Below are 19,595 nucleotides of genomic sequence, written 5' to 3'. Positions count from 1 at the left end.
AAAATCAACGTCTGTCCAAATTTTAGGCTATGTGCCTAGATAGAAGTTGAACAGTATTTTCTTATGTGTATAGAAATCTGTTCATTTTAAACCCCATAATATTTCTTCAATGTATTTACATACAACTTCACAACACTGCTTGATAAACTTCACATTTTTACTTTTTTCTTTGATGGGAAAATTTTTTTTGTCCGACTCTTCTTTTAATTTCCTTTTGATTTCAATCTGCTGTCTCCTTTATCTCCCTTTTCTCTTTGTTCCGATTTTTTTGCCTGCGACTCCCCGTCACTCCTCGCCCCCCTCCCCCAGCCCCCTCTCTCTCGCTCGGCAGCGCCGTGCGCACGAGAGAGCCCATCCATCACTCGCTCATCACTTCGGCAGTGTGCTGCTCCTGGCCTGTCTGTGAAGGTCCTGCTCACCTTTCTGCAACACTGCCCACAGCAGGTGTGTCACCAACTGTTAGCTAAGCAGAAAAAAAGGGAGGCTGCTCGGAATTAATGGGGCTCCAATCTTCGAGCCTGGCCGTGAACACAGGGTTATGTGGCTCCGACAAGACTAGTGAGGGCTGGGGGCTGGCAAGAGGATTTCATTATGGGGTCCACAGTGACAGAAGGGAAAAAAAAACTGGTCTGGAGTTTCCAGAAGACCAGCAGTGCACAAGATACCTGGATATCAATCAATGTGCTCAAACATGACCAGAAATCTGTTCCTACCGAGACATTTGCTTGACATTCAAAGTAGACATCACCTCCTCTGGTGGATTATTTTGTTTCATTAATCTTGCATTCTTGGACAAGTTGCAAACAAATCGGGGGGGGAGAAGTAAGCAAGAAAACCATCTTTACATCAAGGAAAGATCAGGAATTTAAGCTTGTGCACAAAGGTTTTTGAAAGAGGACATGAAATGATCTGTCACTTATAATCTCTAGCCCCTGTATTGTTCCACTTTTTGGTATTTTCAGGTCTGCTCACTGGGAAAAGTACTGGTATAACAATCATTATCAAAATGAGAATACAGTCAAAGCAGACTTGTGTTCTAATGTACAATAGCTCTCAAATATCAATTTTGGATTGTTTTCTTGGGAAAAACAGGCTCCTCCATCCAAGGAATAATTTCTGCGTTTCTTAATTAACCTCGTCAAATTATTGTGTTTCACAACCTTTAAAAGTTCCATCAAACATTAAAACGGTGGTAGGAAAGAATTAAAAAATGGCACGTGTTCACACGCACAAGCATGCACTTCTAAAATCTAAAATCACTGAAGCTATTAATAAATGCAGCAAAAAATCTGAACGTACCACAGAACAAGGAAGCAAACCGTTTTTTGCACAGTCTGATAGACAGCTCAGCTATGTAAATACAAACCGCACCGTGGATGTTAGTGGCCATGAAAGATAACAGAAATAAACAAATGTTTCATTTGATTTTTTTTTCCTTTTTCAATTTACATACTTCGAGCAAACTTATAATTTTATGGATGATTATGCTGTAGCTACTTAATTGAACTACAGAATTACATTTGTTTAATACAAATTTGTCGCCATGTGCAATTAAACTGAAGATACACAGAAGCATATTAAGTTACCCAAATGGATTTCAAAATAATATTTTATGAAGAACAAATTGCTGTAATAGTCCTTTTGGCAATTCTAGTTTTGTATGTAGTGTTAGTTGTCACTTCCTTTCAATGTATTGTAGCCAACCAAACATTACCTAATGCTTAATGTTACTCAAGATTTGATTTACCCAATCAGTGCATTTCCAGACTTCAAAGGCACATCAGTTTCAACTAAACAAGCTTAATATTATGTAATTATAGATTAATTAAAGGTTAATTAATGGACACTTAATGCAGAGTTTCCAAGAGGACTATCTGATCTGAAGACCTAAAATCCACTTAATGATGAATTAACCAAGGCCGTGTAGCCAAGCAGAAACATCTATAAACTTTCCCCAATCACTAACAGCAGGTGCACAGTATGTGAGAGTTTAATAAAGCAGATTGACAGATTTAAATAAAAGACCCATTAAGTACAAGCTATGGTTTAAAATTATTGTAACTTGAATAGAATTTTCCTTCAGTGCGTCATGAGTACTTTTGTTAATATTCCATTTTCAAAACTCCTCATGAAAGTTTCCTTTACCAGATTACTTTTTTGGCTGCGCAGTCAAAGGTAAAGAAAATAAATTTACTTAAATTAAGGCAGCCATTTTCTATTTCCATTTTAAAAGACCAAATATTCAATTTGATTAGAAGAAAACCGATTTTAATTGAACTGTAGAGTGAACTCGCAAAATCCACCGAACCTGGAGTCATTTGAACAGGCAGGAGTGGTCTTTTTTGGCTGCTGTAACAAGCAGAACATTTTTAATTGTAATGCAGTCTTTCAGCACAGGCGCCAAAACCAGATAATTGACCGATGCAGAAGGCATACCCTGAGGCTTTGCCAAAGGCTAGTATGAATGTATAGCCCAAGGTCAGCAATATGACCATAAATCCCACTATTATCTACAACCTTTGTCTTCCACTTATGAAAAAGCAGTTACTAGATTTTTATTTAAAACGAAAGACAAACTTAAGGGCCTTTTGAGTATTCTGCAACTACTGAAAAGTATGCCTGTGCATTAAACCCAGCTATGAAAAACTTGCATATATCTGCTGAACATGTGGCATTTTAACTATGCTTCCTATGAATGCTTATTAAAATTCACTGTCCGGTTGTGTTTCTGTTTCCAGTTTTGTCTGCAGTGTTCTTATATTTAGCCTATACACCATTGTCATCCTACATTACCATTCCTCCCTACTGTATGTCTGCTGTGTCTTTACAGTGGTATACAGCAGCAGACCTTTATAGAGGACATCACTTTTCCTGCCATTGGGCTTTTGGAGGTCACTGGGCCTTCATACTCAAACTGTCTCAAAATACCAAATGAGGGACAAAAAAAAGTCAACATTAACCACCTGGGTAGAGTGAGCTGTGGCAGGTGCAGTGTTTAAATAAACATAAGGAGGTTTCAGAGTTTGTGTAGAGGCTGTGGAGGGAGGGGAGGGAATCAGTGCCTGAAATAAGCGACGCTGCTGCAAAACAGACGCATCCGGTCTCATGTTTCTTCTTGACACAAACCATCTTCCATGAAAAGGTTGTGTTTTCTTGTTAATTACCCAACCAAGACACTACAAACAGAAACGCAGACAGCTCAGACAGGTGTCCTGTGTGTGCTAACAAACTGACCCCAGTCCGATCTAGCAGAAATATGGGGGAAGCAATCCAGCTTCTGGGAGATTAACACCATGGGCCTCTGACCTAGAAGAAACAGCCCTGGTGTCCTTCCCACTGTCCCCCATCATTACCTCCTAGCACGGGCACACACACACACACACACACACACACACACACACACACACACACACACACACACACACACACACACACACACACACACACACACACACACACACACACACACACACACACACACACACACACACACACACACACACACACACACACACACACACACACACACACACACACACACACACACACACACACACACACACACACACACACACACACATCCCTGAGCTCTCTTGAAAAGACAAACAAGGTGGGTGGCAGACGGAACGGGGACCCAACCTGACAGCCAGGTCAGCGATGAAAACTGCCGAAGTGACAGCAATGGCTGGGGACAGGGAGAGAACTCAAGTGGCAATGTGTCAGCCCACGTCCCCCCCTGCAGGGAGAGAGAGAGAGGACAGTGCCGTGCAGAAATAGGTAAAGACATGCCAGCCAGGGGAGGGAATGCCACTGCCATCGAGAAATTATGCTGATGTAAGGAACTGACGCAGGCCCGGAGCAACAAAACTCGACTGCTGAAAGGTGCTGACATCCTGCAGATAGCTCATATCCCATTCTGATTTTAGAGGTCTTAACATGGTGAGGTCCTCAGGTCGAGTTGAATTTAATTGTGGAAGCCAGGACTGCCAGTAACTTAGTACGCCATGGGAGGTCTACGACGTGAATCGCAGTCACTTCAAGGTGCAGATGAATAGGATTGAATGCAATAGTTTGAAGGTGGGTTTGCTAGTAACTACTAGTAGAATAAATAATCAAGCACAAGACTCTGATTTTTTTTTTACCTACACTGTTACACAAATGCAAGCACAGATCTGTGTATTTCAAGCTCATTTACTGTACGCATATGAAATGTGCCAACGCAATTTTTCTCAGCCTCCAGCATATCGTAGCTCGGGGGGTTCAACGCGAAACGCCTTTGGGGGGAGGGGGGGGGAGGGGGTTGGGGGAATAAAGAATGAAGAGACTGAACGGCTGTGTGCTCTTCTGCCTCCGTGCCGCCACTCCCACTGGGAGCTCTCATCCCAGGGGATCTGTTCCCAATGCATCACAGCAGCCCTGGCCATGGGGACAGCATAACCTCCATCTAAATGTAAAACTCTCAGCTCACACTTTCTCAGTTTCAGCTGAAGCACCTGTCTAATCCTTTAAACCCAAGGAGAACGTGGAGGGATTGTGAGAGAATCTCACCTCTGAAACTGCTAATGGCAAACAGAGGGGGGAACAGGAGCCTGAGACAGTGAAGCAGTATGAACTGGATTAGTAGTTATAATATCAGTAGGTACGGTTTGGTTCTCATTCTTTAATTAGCATTATTAGGCTTCTGGTAGACGTAGTAAAAAACCACAGCCTTGCCGAGGGCAAAAAAAACACAGATAAATCCATAGTTCCTGCTTAAGATGCTTAGAAACAAGCCTAATCAGAAATATCCAATTTTTGATATTTCTGAAATACTGATTTCAATATATAAAGCTGCCTCTTATTACCTGTTTATCTACAATAGTTATCATAATGAAGACATGCATTCTTAATGCTTTCACAGCCCAACTTAAAAATATGGCCTTAATAAGCACAGGTGAGAAAGTTCTCTCTCTGTAAGGACAAAACAGACTCTAAATATTATAGCAACATTCCAACTGAAGAAAGAATTACGTTACCAAAGAAGTTCAGTTTTGGGGAAGAGCGGAGGGCGGAGTGGTGGCTCTGTGGCTCAGGATCTGCGCCTGTGGCTGGAAGGTTGCTGGTTCAAATCCCGCGGCCGGCAAAGGAATCCTACTCCGCTGGGCCCCTGAGCAAGGCCCTTAACCCCAGCTGCTCCAGGGGTGCCGTATAAATGGCTGACCCTGCGCTCTGACCCCAAGCTTCTCTCTCTCCGTCTATGTGCCTGTGTGTCTCATGGGGAGAAAGCTGGGGTTTGCAAAAAGACAAATTCCTAATGCAAGAAATTGTATATGGCCAATAAAGTGATCTTACATAGACAAGACAGTTTAACTTGGTTTCTTTATTACCACAACAGTATTGCCCAGGTGATGACATCACTTTGCATCTTGGCTCAGTATCGGAACCCTCCCATTGCCATTAAGTGCATCAATAAAGCAACCAGATCTGAGCATGATCAAACATTTTCATGTTATGTTTTTCATTGTAAGTTTTCACAGTGGGAGGCTAAGTTAGTCTGGTGCAGGGAGAAGCAGACTCTATTGAATGAACATCAGGGAATGAAAAAAAGCCAGAGAAGACAGAGCATTCTGGCCATGTGTGCTCTGGCTGGATAACTAGTCCACACCTCCATGTTGCAGCTTTTACAGTTTACAAGAGCAAAGCTCTGTTACTGTCACTAATCACTCCCCACTTACTCCGACTGGCACATGAATTCAGAAACCAGGTGAAGCACAACTAGATGTGCTGAATCTCACAGTAAAGAGAAAAACCCCTCGGTGTCGAGCCGAGCTCCGCGACCTTGTCAGCACTCATGCCATCAACAAATCGGGATCTTAACCAAGCTCAAATAAAGAGAATGTACAGAGCGAGATTCAGAACTCAAGACATTCAGTCCTGGCAACTCATGACCTTGAAGCAATAGATTGCAGTGCTCAGTGGCCTCATGCTTGCATTTTAATTAATATTTTTAATGATTTTTCTGAGCTGTGTTGTTCAATGCTGTCAGGCTTCCCACTCCTGAGAACTCTAAAAAAAAAAAAATGAAGATGGAATCATAGTGAAATCAAACTGAAAGGTCTTAAAGGGATGCTGTGACTGGGATGTGATATAAAACACATAAAAGTCTCACTAATTTCCTATTCAGTTTATTTATACTGCCATATAATCTCCAGCATGCCTGTAAAATAATGCACCATTTTCAAGTGCTATTGGTCGCCGGCACTTTATAGAACCATGGCCCATCTTTTACAATTGAGATGTCCATTATGTTTAAATTGCTTCTGACAGGCAGGCTGCTTTGTTCCTCCTGTTAAAAATTGAACACGATTTAGATAACTTCTTTGAAAATGGTGTTCAGAAAAAAAAAAATTGCTTCCCCGAATGAAGCGGATGAAATTGTGATGTTGTCATTTGTCACAGTTGAAGATGTATCTGGCTGCAATCAAAAACATAACATCTGTGGCATATGCAGCAATGCTAACCAAGTACAGCTTGTTGAAGCACACTTTCAGGATAAAAAAAAACAATATCACAAGCAACTAAGAGAATTCCCATTTTAAAAAATGGGATGTAAGGCTAGTTTCAAATCCTTATCGGAAGTAAAACAAAATATATGAATCCTAACCTATCTGAAACATCCTGTGACTACTATTGGTAAACAAGCTGATGGCACACTGCAAAACTATCCGTCTTGCAGCTGAGTTGAATGCAAGTTCTACACTACCTCCCTCGCCTTTCCAAAAGTTAATTTTCTCTGTTGAAACTACATTTGCTCTTCAGTTCTCAGTCACCTTTTCAACTTTGTCCCACCTCCCATTGGAGGGGGTTTGGGGCAAATTCAACGTAATTCGAATCCCCCTCTTCTTCACACATCAGTGCATTAGTAGTATCACAGCATGATGGCACAATCTTTACTCCACTGGTGCACCCTCTCTCTAACATGCTCTGGCACTGCTGCTCCATCACATGAAACACAGAAGTCACACTGGGTTTAACTTAACACTGTCTACAACACTGCCTGCTTCACTGAATGATTTTGAAAGTCACAATCAACCCAGCTTATTAAAGATGTGGCCATTAACAAAACAAAAAGACAGAAGCAGAGGACATCAGGATATTCAGCAAAGAGCATCCTTTCCAACCACTGAGAAAAGTTCCAATAAGCACAGGAGTAGAGGTACATCAATTATATTTTTTCTTTGGGGAATTGCAGGCAATGTTTGTTAATATCTTTCATAATATATATATAAATAGTTAATGAACCGTGCTGAACAAAATTAAAAGTGATTTTCAGTAATGGCTTGCAATCACTTGCTCATTAATATATCGAGTGAAAATACCAAAAGAAAATCCCTAATTGTATTTTTGGGCAGCAAAAGACATACTTGCGTATCAGCGTGATATCAAGAATTCAAAACGTTCATTTTGGGTTGTGCAGCTATATCAACTTGGCTGCTTCAAATCGGGCATGCACAAATTGTGCAAATATTTAACAAAAGCAGAACATTTCTAAACCTTCGAATACAGACGAAGATGAAAACAAATGTGAGCATCAAATTTGAATGAGACCTTAATTACCAGCTCGGAAAAAACTAACAATTGATGTTGCATTTTCTGGCCAGATGTGACTTGGACAGCATACGATATATACATCGAATATCCCCGGATCCCAACTATTATAAACCTCAGTGAAGTCCAAGCTACAGAGACATATTGGAATTTTTATTGAACACTACAGATAATAAAAGAAAATGAAATAAAAAGAGCCACTAAGTGCATACGTCAAAGTCAGGAAAAATGTTTTTCGATTCCTGTGCCTATATTTAAAAAGGTAAAGTGGCATGTGGATTGCTTATTTAATACATTCCCCCTGCAGAAAATTAGTTTTTCACAGCAGGCAGAATTTTCAAGGCCCGTCAGAATGAACAGGCACTATCTAATCACCACTCAGACTTCGGAGATACATCGGGGTTTTGCCGCCATTTCAATGATCCAATTACTTCGGGAAAGCTCCATTAAACTGTGCATACTAATAAGGCATTGGCCACGGACACCAGTATGATCCAGGGAGGTTCAAGAGAAGCACTGGGGCATCTGCTGTGTTTCTTGCGACCTGTGACCAATTACGGCAATTTTGATTCCATTAGCCCATGTAGAGCCAGCGGATGGAGTAAAGGACAAGATCCTCTGTGTAAAAGAAAAATAAATCTCTAGCACTTTTTATAGGCTGGATTAGCACAGGATGAGCTTGCAGATTAAGCCACAGTTCCTCTCTCTAGTCCCTCCGTTTGGCACAACTATTTTTTAAGGCGTTACAGTCTGACCATTTTGTGCAGAACTGCTGGATAGTCCGAGAAAGCTGCTCCAGGTCACCAAAGTGGAAAATGGGCATACAGATGATAATTGTAAGCAGCTCAGCGGCTGATGTGCTGTATTGTCATGGAACACAAGTGGGGAAAATAACTGTTTTAAGATCTGAATTTTGCTAGTCAATAAAAAAAAAATTAAACACAGATCTAACTTCCAAGTGAATAACATCTACACTATCACCAAGGATACAGCTCCTTATTCTTTATACACAGGGTAGGACATGAATTGTAGTTGCTCATGTAGTTCACAAGCTGTATTATATGCTGTAGAAAAAGTAATGCTAAGCATCAGTTTATTACTATTAGGTGTCATTCAGCTCTGTGTATTTATAGCAAATGCTGTTAATCTACTGCAAAACATTTGCACCAACAGTCTATCCATATGCATCACATAAATACATTACATAGTATTTTTTATGAACGGTTTATTACAAAAGACATTTGGTCTCTGTAATTGGGTATTACCAGCTGTTTTGTAAATTATATTTGTGTAATCAATTATCATAAGAACCAAAGTTATTGCAAGTCATTTGTGACATTTAAAGTCAAAACAATTGATGCCACAGGACGTGTATTTACAGAGACTGACAGATGCTTTATACAACACTGTGTGGATAATGAACTTTCACTGCACTCTACTTCTAAAAACAGAATTTAATTCACAGGTCTGAGCCTTACACACAAGATCCTTTTGAAAGTATAACTGAAGTATAAGGGATGTATTTCTACCTATTTATTGAAGGTCTTTCAGTCCATTTGCAGTGGTCACCCTATTTTACAGGACCAACAGAGACACGTAGCTCACAAATAAAAGCAGGAGGCATTTCTTTAGAAAAAGGGTTGTGGGTTTCTAGAGCAAGCTATCCAACTAAGTTGTTAAAACTGAGACCATTAAAAAAACTGCAGGTCGAGATTTTGGGATAAATAAGTGTTTGACAACCATAAGATCAGGAGAGGCTGAATGGCTTCCTATTTCTAACCTTTAATGTGGTGCTCTCATGCTTGGTTATGCTCCACCTGACTGATAAATTGCAGAGTCCTTCATCAAATCTACTGCATGGATGTAAACAGGTCCACTACACAGAGCTTTGAAAAAAAATCTAAAATGCATAAAGGGGTGATTTATTAGCAAAAAAATGATTTAGCGTATTAAAGAAGAACTGAACTGGAATACCATGTGCTTATAAATTAAATGTGGTCAGTTCTGTCCACCCAATTGAGATTAAATTAACAGAGTGCACAGATGAGATTGAGTGTTGGTTTACCCAGCACCTCTCTAAGGGGCTTTTCATAACCCCCACAGAGAGAAAGGTTTTTGGTTAACACTGATCGCAGGAAGGTTTGAAGGGCCAAAAAAAAACAATAAATAGTACAGGCTAAAGAGACACCCTCCTGTTCAATTGCCTAGACTCTCGCCTCTTCAGAAGGTTGAGAGGCACTTTGTAAGGCTCAGGTGTCATTAGGAAGCTATGGACACACCACCACTTTGGGGAGATTTAGAGGTACGATTAAACGCTCCACTTCTTAGTGCCTTGATACTTCTTTAGGAATCAAATCTGGGAGCTCTGAGGCACAGACAGACACGGGCTCAGTTTCACCCAGGCGCGGCAACGATGTTAATTTGCTTCATTTATTTTTGAGGGGGGAGCGGTTGAATTCCAACACAGCTGCACTAAATAAATGCAGTCTATTTAGTTTTGGAATTATCTGGGGTAAATTTTAATTAAGATTACTCAGCTGGTTACAGAAGTGTCAATATTTGTGAGGATGTGACAAACACTAACAGGCGCAGAGAACAGTACAAAGGAGAATTAATAAAAGAGGTCTTGGGGTGGGGAGGGGGTGACTTTGATAGAGTGATTTTGCAAGGTCAAGGTTTCAATTTCCTCCCAGAATTCCATCAATAAAGCAGGTTTCAAATTCAGCTGTTTTTATCCTACTGTATAAAAATAACGAGAAACCTCTTTTTATAGCTTTTTGAAATGGAGACTTGGCACCAAATGAAAGCAAAAAGCTCTACTGCAGCCATGCAGACAACTCCACGGTTCAGAGTTGACGGACTTTGGCTGGCTGAAATCTGGATCTCTTTTCCTCATTAACGTGAGCAAAGCGCAAATCCCCAGCCAACAAAGTTTTAAACCTGCATAAAATACAGTGAGGAAATGGCATGTTATGTATCTGGCCATGTAAATGCTGCTATTTTTTAAAAAGCTCGGCACTGTACGGGAAAACTGTCAACTGTTGTAACAAACACGACGCTCCCACTGTCCAGACAGTGGGTGATTTTGTTCTGGTCATGCCTGTGACTAGCCAATCAGGCTGTGACATGTCCTGCATGCTGCTGCCAAAACTGTCACACACACGACTGCTGACCTCCCATTATCCCAAGCGCCGGACTTCAAATGAGCTGTAATATTGCAGATGATGAGAGTCACCGTTTTACAATGGGAGGCACTTGCCAAACCTATTTTAAAACAGATAATGACTGTTCAGTGTTATTTAACAGACAGATGACTGCATTTATGCACTGTAATAAAAAATATGCAAAACCAGATAAAACCCGTTGGCAAAATGAGCTCGCATTCCAATAAAAGTTAATCAAAATACATTGCAGCACTGAAAATCCAGAGCCATCCACTACACTGCTCATTTATACATTTTTTTTTTACAACATATGGAATAAATAAGGGTCCAGTAAATTACTTCAGCATTCCAAACAAAAACCAGTGCAAACCATGCTCTGAATCCGCAATATTAGCCAGGTTAGAATGACTCCTTATGGCTTTGGGTATTCATCTTTTCTATTTTGAAATTGGAACGATTAAAAAGTCTATACTGTATGTTCCTTTTTGATATGTGGAAAGATCACGTTCCTTTTTAAAAGGACAAAAGGATGTAAGTGCATATGGAGCAGGGGAGGATGGGGTTACCGAGAGGAGGACCCAGTTGCAGAGCTTACCCATGGGCTCCAGGAGGCTTGGGCCCGAAGCCCCAGGGATCCCAGTGCCAGCTGGCACACAGCTGATGCTACTGCTGGCTCACACCACAGTGTGGGCACACGTTGCCATTACTACACCCCCCCCGCCAACACACACACACACACACACAGAACAGAGTAAGCAGCAACTGCTGTCTAAGCGGCAAACATTTCTATCTTTTCAGGAGCCATTAATTACTGGCTTTTAAGAGGCCACCAAAACTTAACTCTAAATGCAGTGGCCTTTGCAAAGAGATAAGCCACCTCATTACCCCTTCAGCCAGTCAGCATTAGAGCGATCAGCTGGCTGATATCCCAGAGACAGTTGCCTCTCTCCACACTGCCTCGCGATGGATGCCATGATACAGCTTTATTTTAGCTTCAGCTGTTCGCTCTCCCTTATCGACACAGAGCTTTGTCTCAACCACCCCTTCCCCCCCCCCCCAGATACACACACACTGCCATCTCCCCAGTCACTTCGTTATCTCTGATAAAGCCAGAGGCACCCCAGAGCTGAGCATCTTCTAACGCGTTCTCCCATCATTACCCACAGCGCTCGCTCTGTCTTTTTCAGTATTCTGCTGCAGCCACAGGGCAAGAAGGATTAGGGGTTGTTCAAAACCCTACTGTTACTGCAATCAATGATCTTAACGTGGGATGCAGCGATCTCTGAAAGGAAGGGGCTTGTTTGCTTATGGGGCATAACTTTAATTCTTCTTTTACCGGTTGATCTAGTTCTGACATGCTCCTTTCAAGCCACGCAAAATCCAGTGCTGGCATCTTGGTTGGAAAATCAGCACACGGGAAATACTACTTATAAGTTAATGGTGGTTTTGTTTTGGACATACTGTATTAGGCCCAGGATCCCCGTTTTGTACGCACATGTACTCACAAGGGGCATCAGGTTGAAAGATTGGGTGCATCTCGTATTGTTACATTGAGTGCAGATTTCTGTATTGCACTCTAACAGTGCAAGAAAGTATTTCACAAAAGCTTTATGTACAAATGTTGAATACTTCTCATAATAATGGGTCTAGTTGGGCATTTTGTAATTGAAGGAAAAACAACAGTTTGGAGTAATACACAGCTCCTGGTGGCTATGCTAACAATAGAAATGGCAACAAAAAGCTTTACTGCCAGATGTTAGAACTTCAGAAACGATCTGGAACACAAGAGTTGTCGGACAAGTATTCAAAGTGCAGTTTAACATGAAATGTAATAAAAATATCAGTGTGTTAGTTCCCCCTTTTTCAACATATCTCAGTTAAACTGTGAAGAGATTTGAAGATTCATTACCATTTGTAAATTGCTGAAGAAAAATAAGTGCAATCATAATGAGTTGCTTCTTTCCCTCTTTGGCCTTTTTCTTTTGTAACAGTTCAACAGACCAAACAAGCCTCTGTGTTCGCAGTGACCTCGTTGTGTGACAATGTCTCTGTTCAAGAGACAAATGAAAAAGGGCATTGCAGTCTGCACCCATAATTCACACTGTGGGTGTTTGTCCTCTCTCATCATTGGCTGGTTTTAGGTTACCGTGAGTTATGGAGAGCACTGCACACACTGAGGAGCTATGATCTCCTTCATGACCACATGGGGTTAAGTGTAATAGTATAATACACGCCTGCAAATGCTGGGTAAGGAAACATACTTGAGATTCCATCTCCATATTTATGTTTTTACATCATGCAGGTAATTGCCCTTACTAAACTTGAGAGGTTGAGCATGAGCAGCTACCAGTACTTAGATTCATATATTTACCCCCTTCAGATCCCTCAGCTCAAACTCCATCCTTGATGCAGTTTACTTCCTAAACACCTATTGTCGTTTATTTTAAACGACAGCCTCTGATATACATCAGGAGGGAGAGCTGTACATTTCTGTGCATAATGCAAGGAAGAAAACATTTATCTTGTATGAGCCCCTCAGGACAAGATGACCACTAAGGGAAGCAGTGTTGAAAATGAAATCGTAACATGTATGGAAGGGAGCTGCTTCTGTTGGAGTCATAACTTAGCAGCAGCTTCCTAGTGTTTATGGATCAAGTCTGAAAGAGACAATCTGGCTCCAAATTTCAGTACAGGGAGGAGAGAAATCTTTTGGAACGCACATAGGGATTCTTATTGATTAGACAGAGGCACTTGGTCCATGATGTCACACAGGAGGGCAGAGATAATGCTGAGAGAGAAATTTAATTATAGTGGAAGAGGCCATACATTAAAAAATGCCAAGCCTGCCTCACAATAAAACACTGAAATGGGAAAAGAAAGCATCGTACAGTCACATTACAGCTGCAATGATGTGGTTCTAGAGAAGCAATATTCCAAAACCAATTGCGCTACAATGGGATTAGGAATGCTGCTCACCTGCTGTAATGGAGCATTGTAAAATTAAAGGAAGCACACTCTGAGGAGCCATGCCATTATTGCAGATACAGCAAAGCAACATCTTAGCACAAGGGATCAGGTGATTTACACACAACAGAATCACAGACACTGAAATTCAGATACAGGGTGAGAAACATTACACCACTTTATCACTTAATGTCAAATAAGTGAGACATGGGGCTATTCTGAAACAGGTACTGTATATCACATTTCTTTTCATGTCTTTTATTTCTGCTAGAGTTCCAGTACAACAGCAAAGATTATGCACAGGTATTGTATGACTGGTAGAACAAATGCAGAATCAATGAACAGAATAAAAGTCTGCTCAGGCACAAGGCTGCTGAATATTTCCATTACCACAGTGAAACAAAATAAACACCTCACTCACGGTGGTATTTTACAGCCTGGAGATCGTCAAATTAAAAGGTTGCACAAAAAGCTGTGGCGTGCGATAGAAATAGCATGGTTTTAGTTGGCAATAGTTAAGAATAAGGTCTCACAGCCAGTAAAAGTGATGAGAAATATGACTCGTCAAATGGCTAACACAATGAACTGACTTCTAAAACAACTACTCGACACACACACAATACTGGAAAATGATGCCTGCCACAAATTAAGACTTACCTCTGCTAATCAGGGTACGGACAGGATAATTTTATCACTAAAGTCATTAGCACAGTGTTACCTCATGTCACGCCAAGCTGAGTATCCAAGAGGTGTAGACTGCAAAAACATACTGTTCCTGCGATACTTAAACTCTAGCAGTTTCCACAAAGGGGGAAAAAAAACATTTAGAACAAAGAAACCAGCATAAGCAGGTAATTTTGGAAATAACATTTACACACGTACTTTTTTGTTTTACTGTGTACATCCTGCAAGATGTTCAACCGCAAAACTGTAGACTGACTGCTTTCACGCACCTCAGGGATGTCTCTTCTCAAGTGTGAAGCTTCCAAAAAGAAAAGGCAGTGCTATTTTGTTTTACCTGGCCCAGGGTCAGTAATTGCAGGATTATAGTCGATGTAATATATACAGGAACCCACCTTTCCACCCTGGGGAACGTTTTTCAATCACGCTAGATCAGGGAGAGCATGTAGTTAACAAGCTGTTCCCACTTGCCATGAGGAAAACATGCAAAGAGGCATTGCTGCACTGCGAAGGTGAAACACAATGGGAGAGGACAAGTCTAGCATGGGCTCTTTAATAATAATACAAAACCCAGTCACTTATACTGCTGTGTCACTTGACATCAAAACTTTTCTTTAAGGTTTTTATGAGGGTTACGAAAATCTCAAATGTTTTAAAAAAAAGTTGTTTAAATACAAATGATCCTGCCCAGGTTTTGTATCCTACACTCTAAAACTCGTGTCTCGGCATTTTCGCAATGGCTGAAGCAAGACTGGGGGGAAAAAAAGCATGTGTGCAGAGGGGGAGAGGTGCAACGTGCAGCATTCTTTACAAATGAGCTGCAGAAACAGCTCACGAGCGACATTTTACACAGAGCGGAAGGGAAGTTCAACCAGTGCCACACCTGCCTGTAGGAACGAGAATCGGAAAAAACACTTTGGCAATTTCATGGGAGCATCTGCTTTCTCTGGGGTCTGGTAGCAATCTCATTGAAGGCAATTTCCCCCACAGCAACCACCGACAAGAAAAGGAGCATGGAGCTCTCATATACAATATAGGAGATGAATTACCCAATTAACTTGTTCACATGATAAATGGAGGAGAAAGCGCCGAGTTCAATGTCTTCCAATTTGCATAAATTGAAAGTGTTTGCTGAACTGATACAGCTCAGTAATAACAATTACCTGGAAAAAAAAAAGTTTAGCTACAAATCATTAAGGGCAATATCCTCCACCTGGCATCAAGTGGAAATACAACAGGGGGCCGATAACGTCTCGGGTTGAAGCCGCAGAAATCTTTTTAGAATATTGAGCCACTTAATAAGGAAGGGAGAGGAAACTAAAACGTGCCACTGTAGGAGTTCTTTTCATTTAAAGAAGAATTGTACCCATAGGATTTGAGCATTTCTGTGGCATGCTTTTACTAGGGTGCAGCACGTTTTGCTCCTCCAAATGCATATGCTAATCAAAACAGATTAAGTATGCTTATCACAGCCTTATCTTTAATGGAGGGGGCCATCCTTTTAGGAACCTGTGAGTCAGCTTCAGAATAGACCGTTTTAACTGAGTAATATTTGTTTCTCTCATCCTCTTCCAGCTCCGCAACAAACATTTAATGATGAGCTACTGAATGCTAAATAAGAAACAAGTTAAAGATGCTACCGTATAGAAAATAAGCAAAGATGGGTCTTTGTTTACCTTCTCAATTTTTAAAATATGCTTGAGATGAATGTTGTACTGACTACAGAAAAAATGTGCATTTTTCAGAACATTTTGCATTGGTGTTGTTTCGCAGATTAAAAAACCCTTTGAACCCCGCAGAAGGCAGAAGATGGGTGTTTTGTATGTTGCAGTAAAAGTACAAGGCTACAGCAAGTAAGTGAATTTAATGGTCAGAAGTTGCCACTTTGAACTTCCAAGCCCCAGAGAGATGAGCTGTATTATGTATGACAATGACATTCCACTGCAGTTGCTTTCAGATGTCTACCTACTGTACACACACACACACACACACTATGTAGCGCAGCTTTTGTTATTTCATGCATTTCATCCCAGGGGGAGCCAGTAATTCCATGGGAATAGCTCTGGACATGCCAGACAAACAGCAGGCAACAAGATGGGGCACAGGCAAAGCCACTGCCCTTAAGTGTATTTAGGGAATTGTACTTGCACCTGCATTCATCTACTTCCTCTTTCTTCCTGAGCACAGTCTTCCAATAACTCTGCTGCACGTGTCCATCACCATATGCTTTCATTACTAAAATCAGAAAGCTCCTGTGCATTTAAAAACTGTTCTTATACATTTAAGTCAAAAGCATCATGAAATCTAGATCTTCTGGAATGAGGCTGCAACATGAGTTGAAAACATTAAGCTTTGGCGATTTATCTTACCTTGTTTGTATAATATTGTATAATTTTGCGGAAACATCTCTTTGATCAGGACGTAAAAAATAAGTCAAGCAATCTCTGAAATTCAGCAACAGACATACAGAACAACTGTTCTAACTTCATTTAGTAATCACTGTCAGCGATTGTAACATTTTATACAATGACTGTCTAGCCAATAGCATTCTTTTTCAACACCTAGTGAGAAGCGAGGGGAAACTAAAGATGTCAACAAAACAGGAAGAGAGCAAAAATAAAAGATAACATTTTGAGCTGATCAGTATTTTCTACTATGTCACACAAAGAGCTCAATTACAACATGAAACAAGTGGAAAAAGCAAAGATCTTGGAATGTGAAAAGAACAGATATCAAACACCTACAGGGCAAACATGCCAAAGAGTCCCAACTACTTCCAGTATATCATCATTTCGGACCACATCACAACACCTGTTATTCCTGATGGATGTCTGTGCTGTGAAGTATTGCCTTGAACTGACAGAATGCTAGTTAAATGTCTCAGCTCCATCGCAGGTTAACAATGTCAGCGTATAAATCATCATAATAACGTGATATGTCATTAAGTGAAATGCTCTAATATCAAAATGAAAAATGGCTTTGCGAAAGAACTCCAACATAAAAGACAAAATGGCTCCAACTTTGAACCAATCCACTCAACAAACACATCGGCATTAGTTTATACAAGGACTTACAGCCAGAGAAAGAATCATATTTGCCTTCTTACCTGACTCTTGCTTATGGGTAAGCTCGTCAAAACCTACAAAAGGGGGGAAAAAAATACAATTTCAAGAAAGCAATCCCAAATAATCAAATAAGATCTACTAAATTCCTGTAAATTTAGTAGAAAACATTTCAGAAATCAGGATTAAGAGTAGTTATGGCATATGCTACATCACTGATCTCACTGAATGGGTTTTCTCACCTTAGCTTTCAGAGAGTGTACAGTGTAGGTGATTTTAACAGCAGGCAAACCTTACTGAAGCATTAGACCCCGTATCTGACAACTCAAGCTTTTGGCCAATGTACTGTAACTGCAGACGAGAGCAACCAGAAAAGACACAGAACTTTCTGCTATCTGCGATACAGTATATACCGGAAAAAAAAAAAAACCTTTGGCCTGCTCGCTAAAATTAATCTAAGGAGGCCAAAGCTGCCAGATACATTTTCTACAGTATATGGTCTATACTAAAATCAGCCTTTTGGTACTGCCACAGCAGTCAAGCAGGACAGCTGAGGTAAAATCACATGCCTTTTTCACTCGTCCCAATAAGCAGGCACAGACACCAGGAGGGGTGAAGGGTGAAATGCCGAAAATAACTAAAATTGTGATATTGCACAAAAATATTTTGGTGTTCTTAATTCATAATGATATACAGTAGGTCACTAATAAACATCTGAAAACGTATCCAAGCTCTTTAGTCTAATATGAATACGGTCTTACTATTATGTGTGCTTTTAGTATACATTAGCTTTTTTTATATTTCACATACATGCTATGAAAATGAGCAACATCACTTTTGAATTAGTTAGGTTTACGCACCAACCTGGTTGATTCTCATTGGCAAAAGCTATGATGACCTCATTCCAGTTGTCTGTGAATGGATGATCACTGGGGCTACGATGTATGGTAATAAAGGACTATGGGGCAATTTCTATCACACCAGTGTGCATCTGTAAATGCCCTTGGCATCCACTTAGGAATAAGGTCAAGGTGTAGGCTGTAGTTAAGGAGCTGTTCTAATCCTGTCGTTTCAAAATGGAGACGCTGCAGCAGTGGGGAGAGATGCCAATTAGTTTCTAACTGTTTTCACAATTCTTTCAAATCACCTCATTGTAATGAGCCCCACTATATTGTTATCGCCCGCTTGTGCAGTGATGTGTTTTAGCACAAACTTGCAAAAGACAGTTGGGAATCATCCAACTCTTTCTGCTGTACAAGGAAAAGTCATTCAAAACTCAGAGGAATACAAATATCATTTTACAGTATGCAGGATTTCATACCGATAGATTTGGAATTACCTCATAGCAAATGAATGGATTGACAAAGGTGAAAGTTACATGAAGTACAAGCTGGAAATCACAAGGCCCATGACACCTTGAAAAAGGTGTGATAACCTCTGAGTGCTGCTGTGAAATCAGTCAATTCCCACTATGTACAGGAGATTAGAAGCACAGATGTTATGCTAAACTAATGATGTTATCAACACTATTATAGGCATCACAATATTGTTATTATATCATTTACTTATTTCAGTGCTTAAAAGGGCGCTACTATCCTGAATGAAAATGAAGCTCAGCGGCTTTGTCACACTGCTGTTTAGTCTCTTTCACAAACAAGAAGATTATGGTACAGTATGTGTGGTTTCAAACTTAATCCGGTCTCCAAACATCAATTTCCAAACAGCACATTGACTGGTAGGGATGGATGTGTTGTGCAAGCTTGATTCAGTGGCATTCTGCAACTCAGTCTAAACCAGCATATACTGCATACTTAATAGTCATAAAGCAACAAACAGCTGGTTTCTCCATAGTCATTTGTTGCTTTTTAATGTACGCTTCGCAGCATATGAAAGGTTAACATCTAATATTTTACGGGGATATCTAATAAATGCTTATATATCATTTTTATGATCATGTTCTTAAGATGTTTTTCCCCCCCTCACTAACAAAAATGTTAAGAATAATTAAAACAGCTGTTAATACCCTGATCAGTCAAAAAAGAATAAAAACACTGCATGGAGCTTGTTTAAAATTTCTGGCTAAAGGCATTTCTGTAACCTTCTGTTCAGAACCAAATTAGGCAACGAAATTAAAACG

The 19,595-nt window shown here is 40.5% G+C and overlaps 1 protein-coding gene across 22 annotated transcripts in view; it reads right to left on the bottom strand.

Annotated features, from left to right (window-relative positions):
- Positions 1-19,595, bottom strand: part of rbfox1 (RNA binding fox-1 homolog 1) — a 644,752-nt gene that overhangs the window by 517,402 nt on the left and 107,755 nt on the right. For all 22 annotated transcript variants that reach the window (XR_015928571.1, XR_015928572.1, XM_088613235.1 and 19 more), the window contains exon 2: positions 17,503-17,535. Coding sequence is in view for 20 of the 22 variants with exons in the window: in XM_088613235.1 (XP_088469361.1) it covers positions 17,503-17,535 (33 nt within the window). In the remaining 2 variants the exon portion in view is untranslated. The remainder of the gene's footprint in view (positions 1-17,502; positions 17,536-19,595) is intronic.

The sequence above is a fragment of the Lepisosteus platostomus genome, chromosome 19 (assembly GCF_059453375.1).
Source record: "Lepisosteus platostomus isolate fLepPlt1 chromosome 19, fLepPlt1.hap1, whole genome shotgun sequence".
Taxonomy (NCBI): Eukaryota; Metazoa; Chordata; class Actinopteri; order Semionotiformes; family Lepisosteidae; genus Lepisosteus; species Lepisosteus platostomus.
This window is presented reverse-complemented; position numbering and strand designations above follow the sequence as displayed.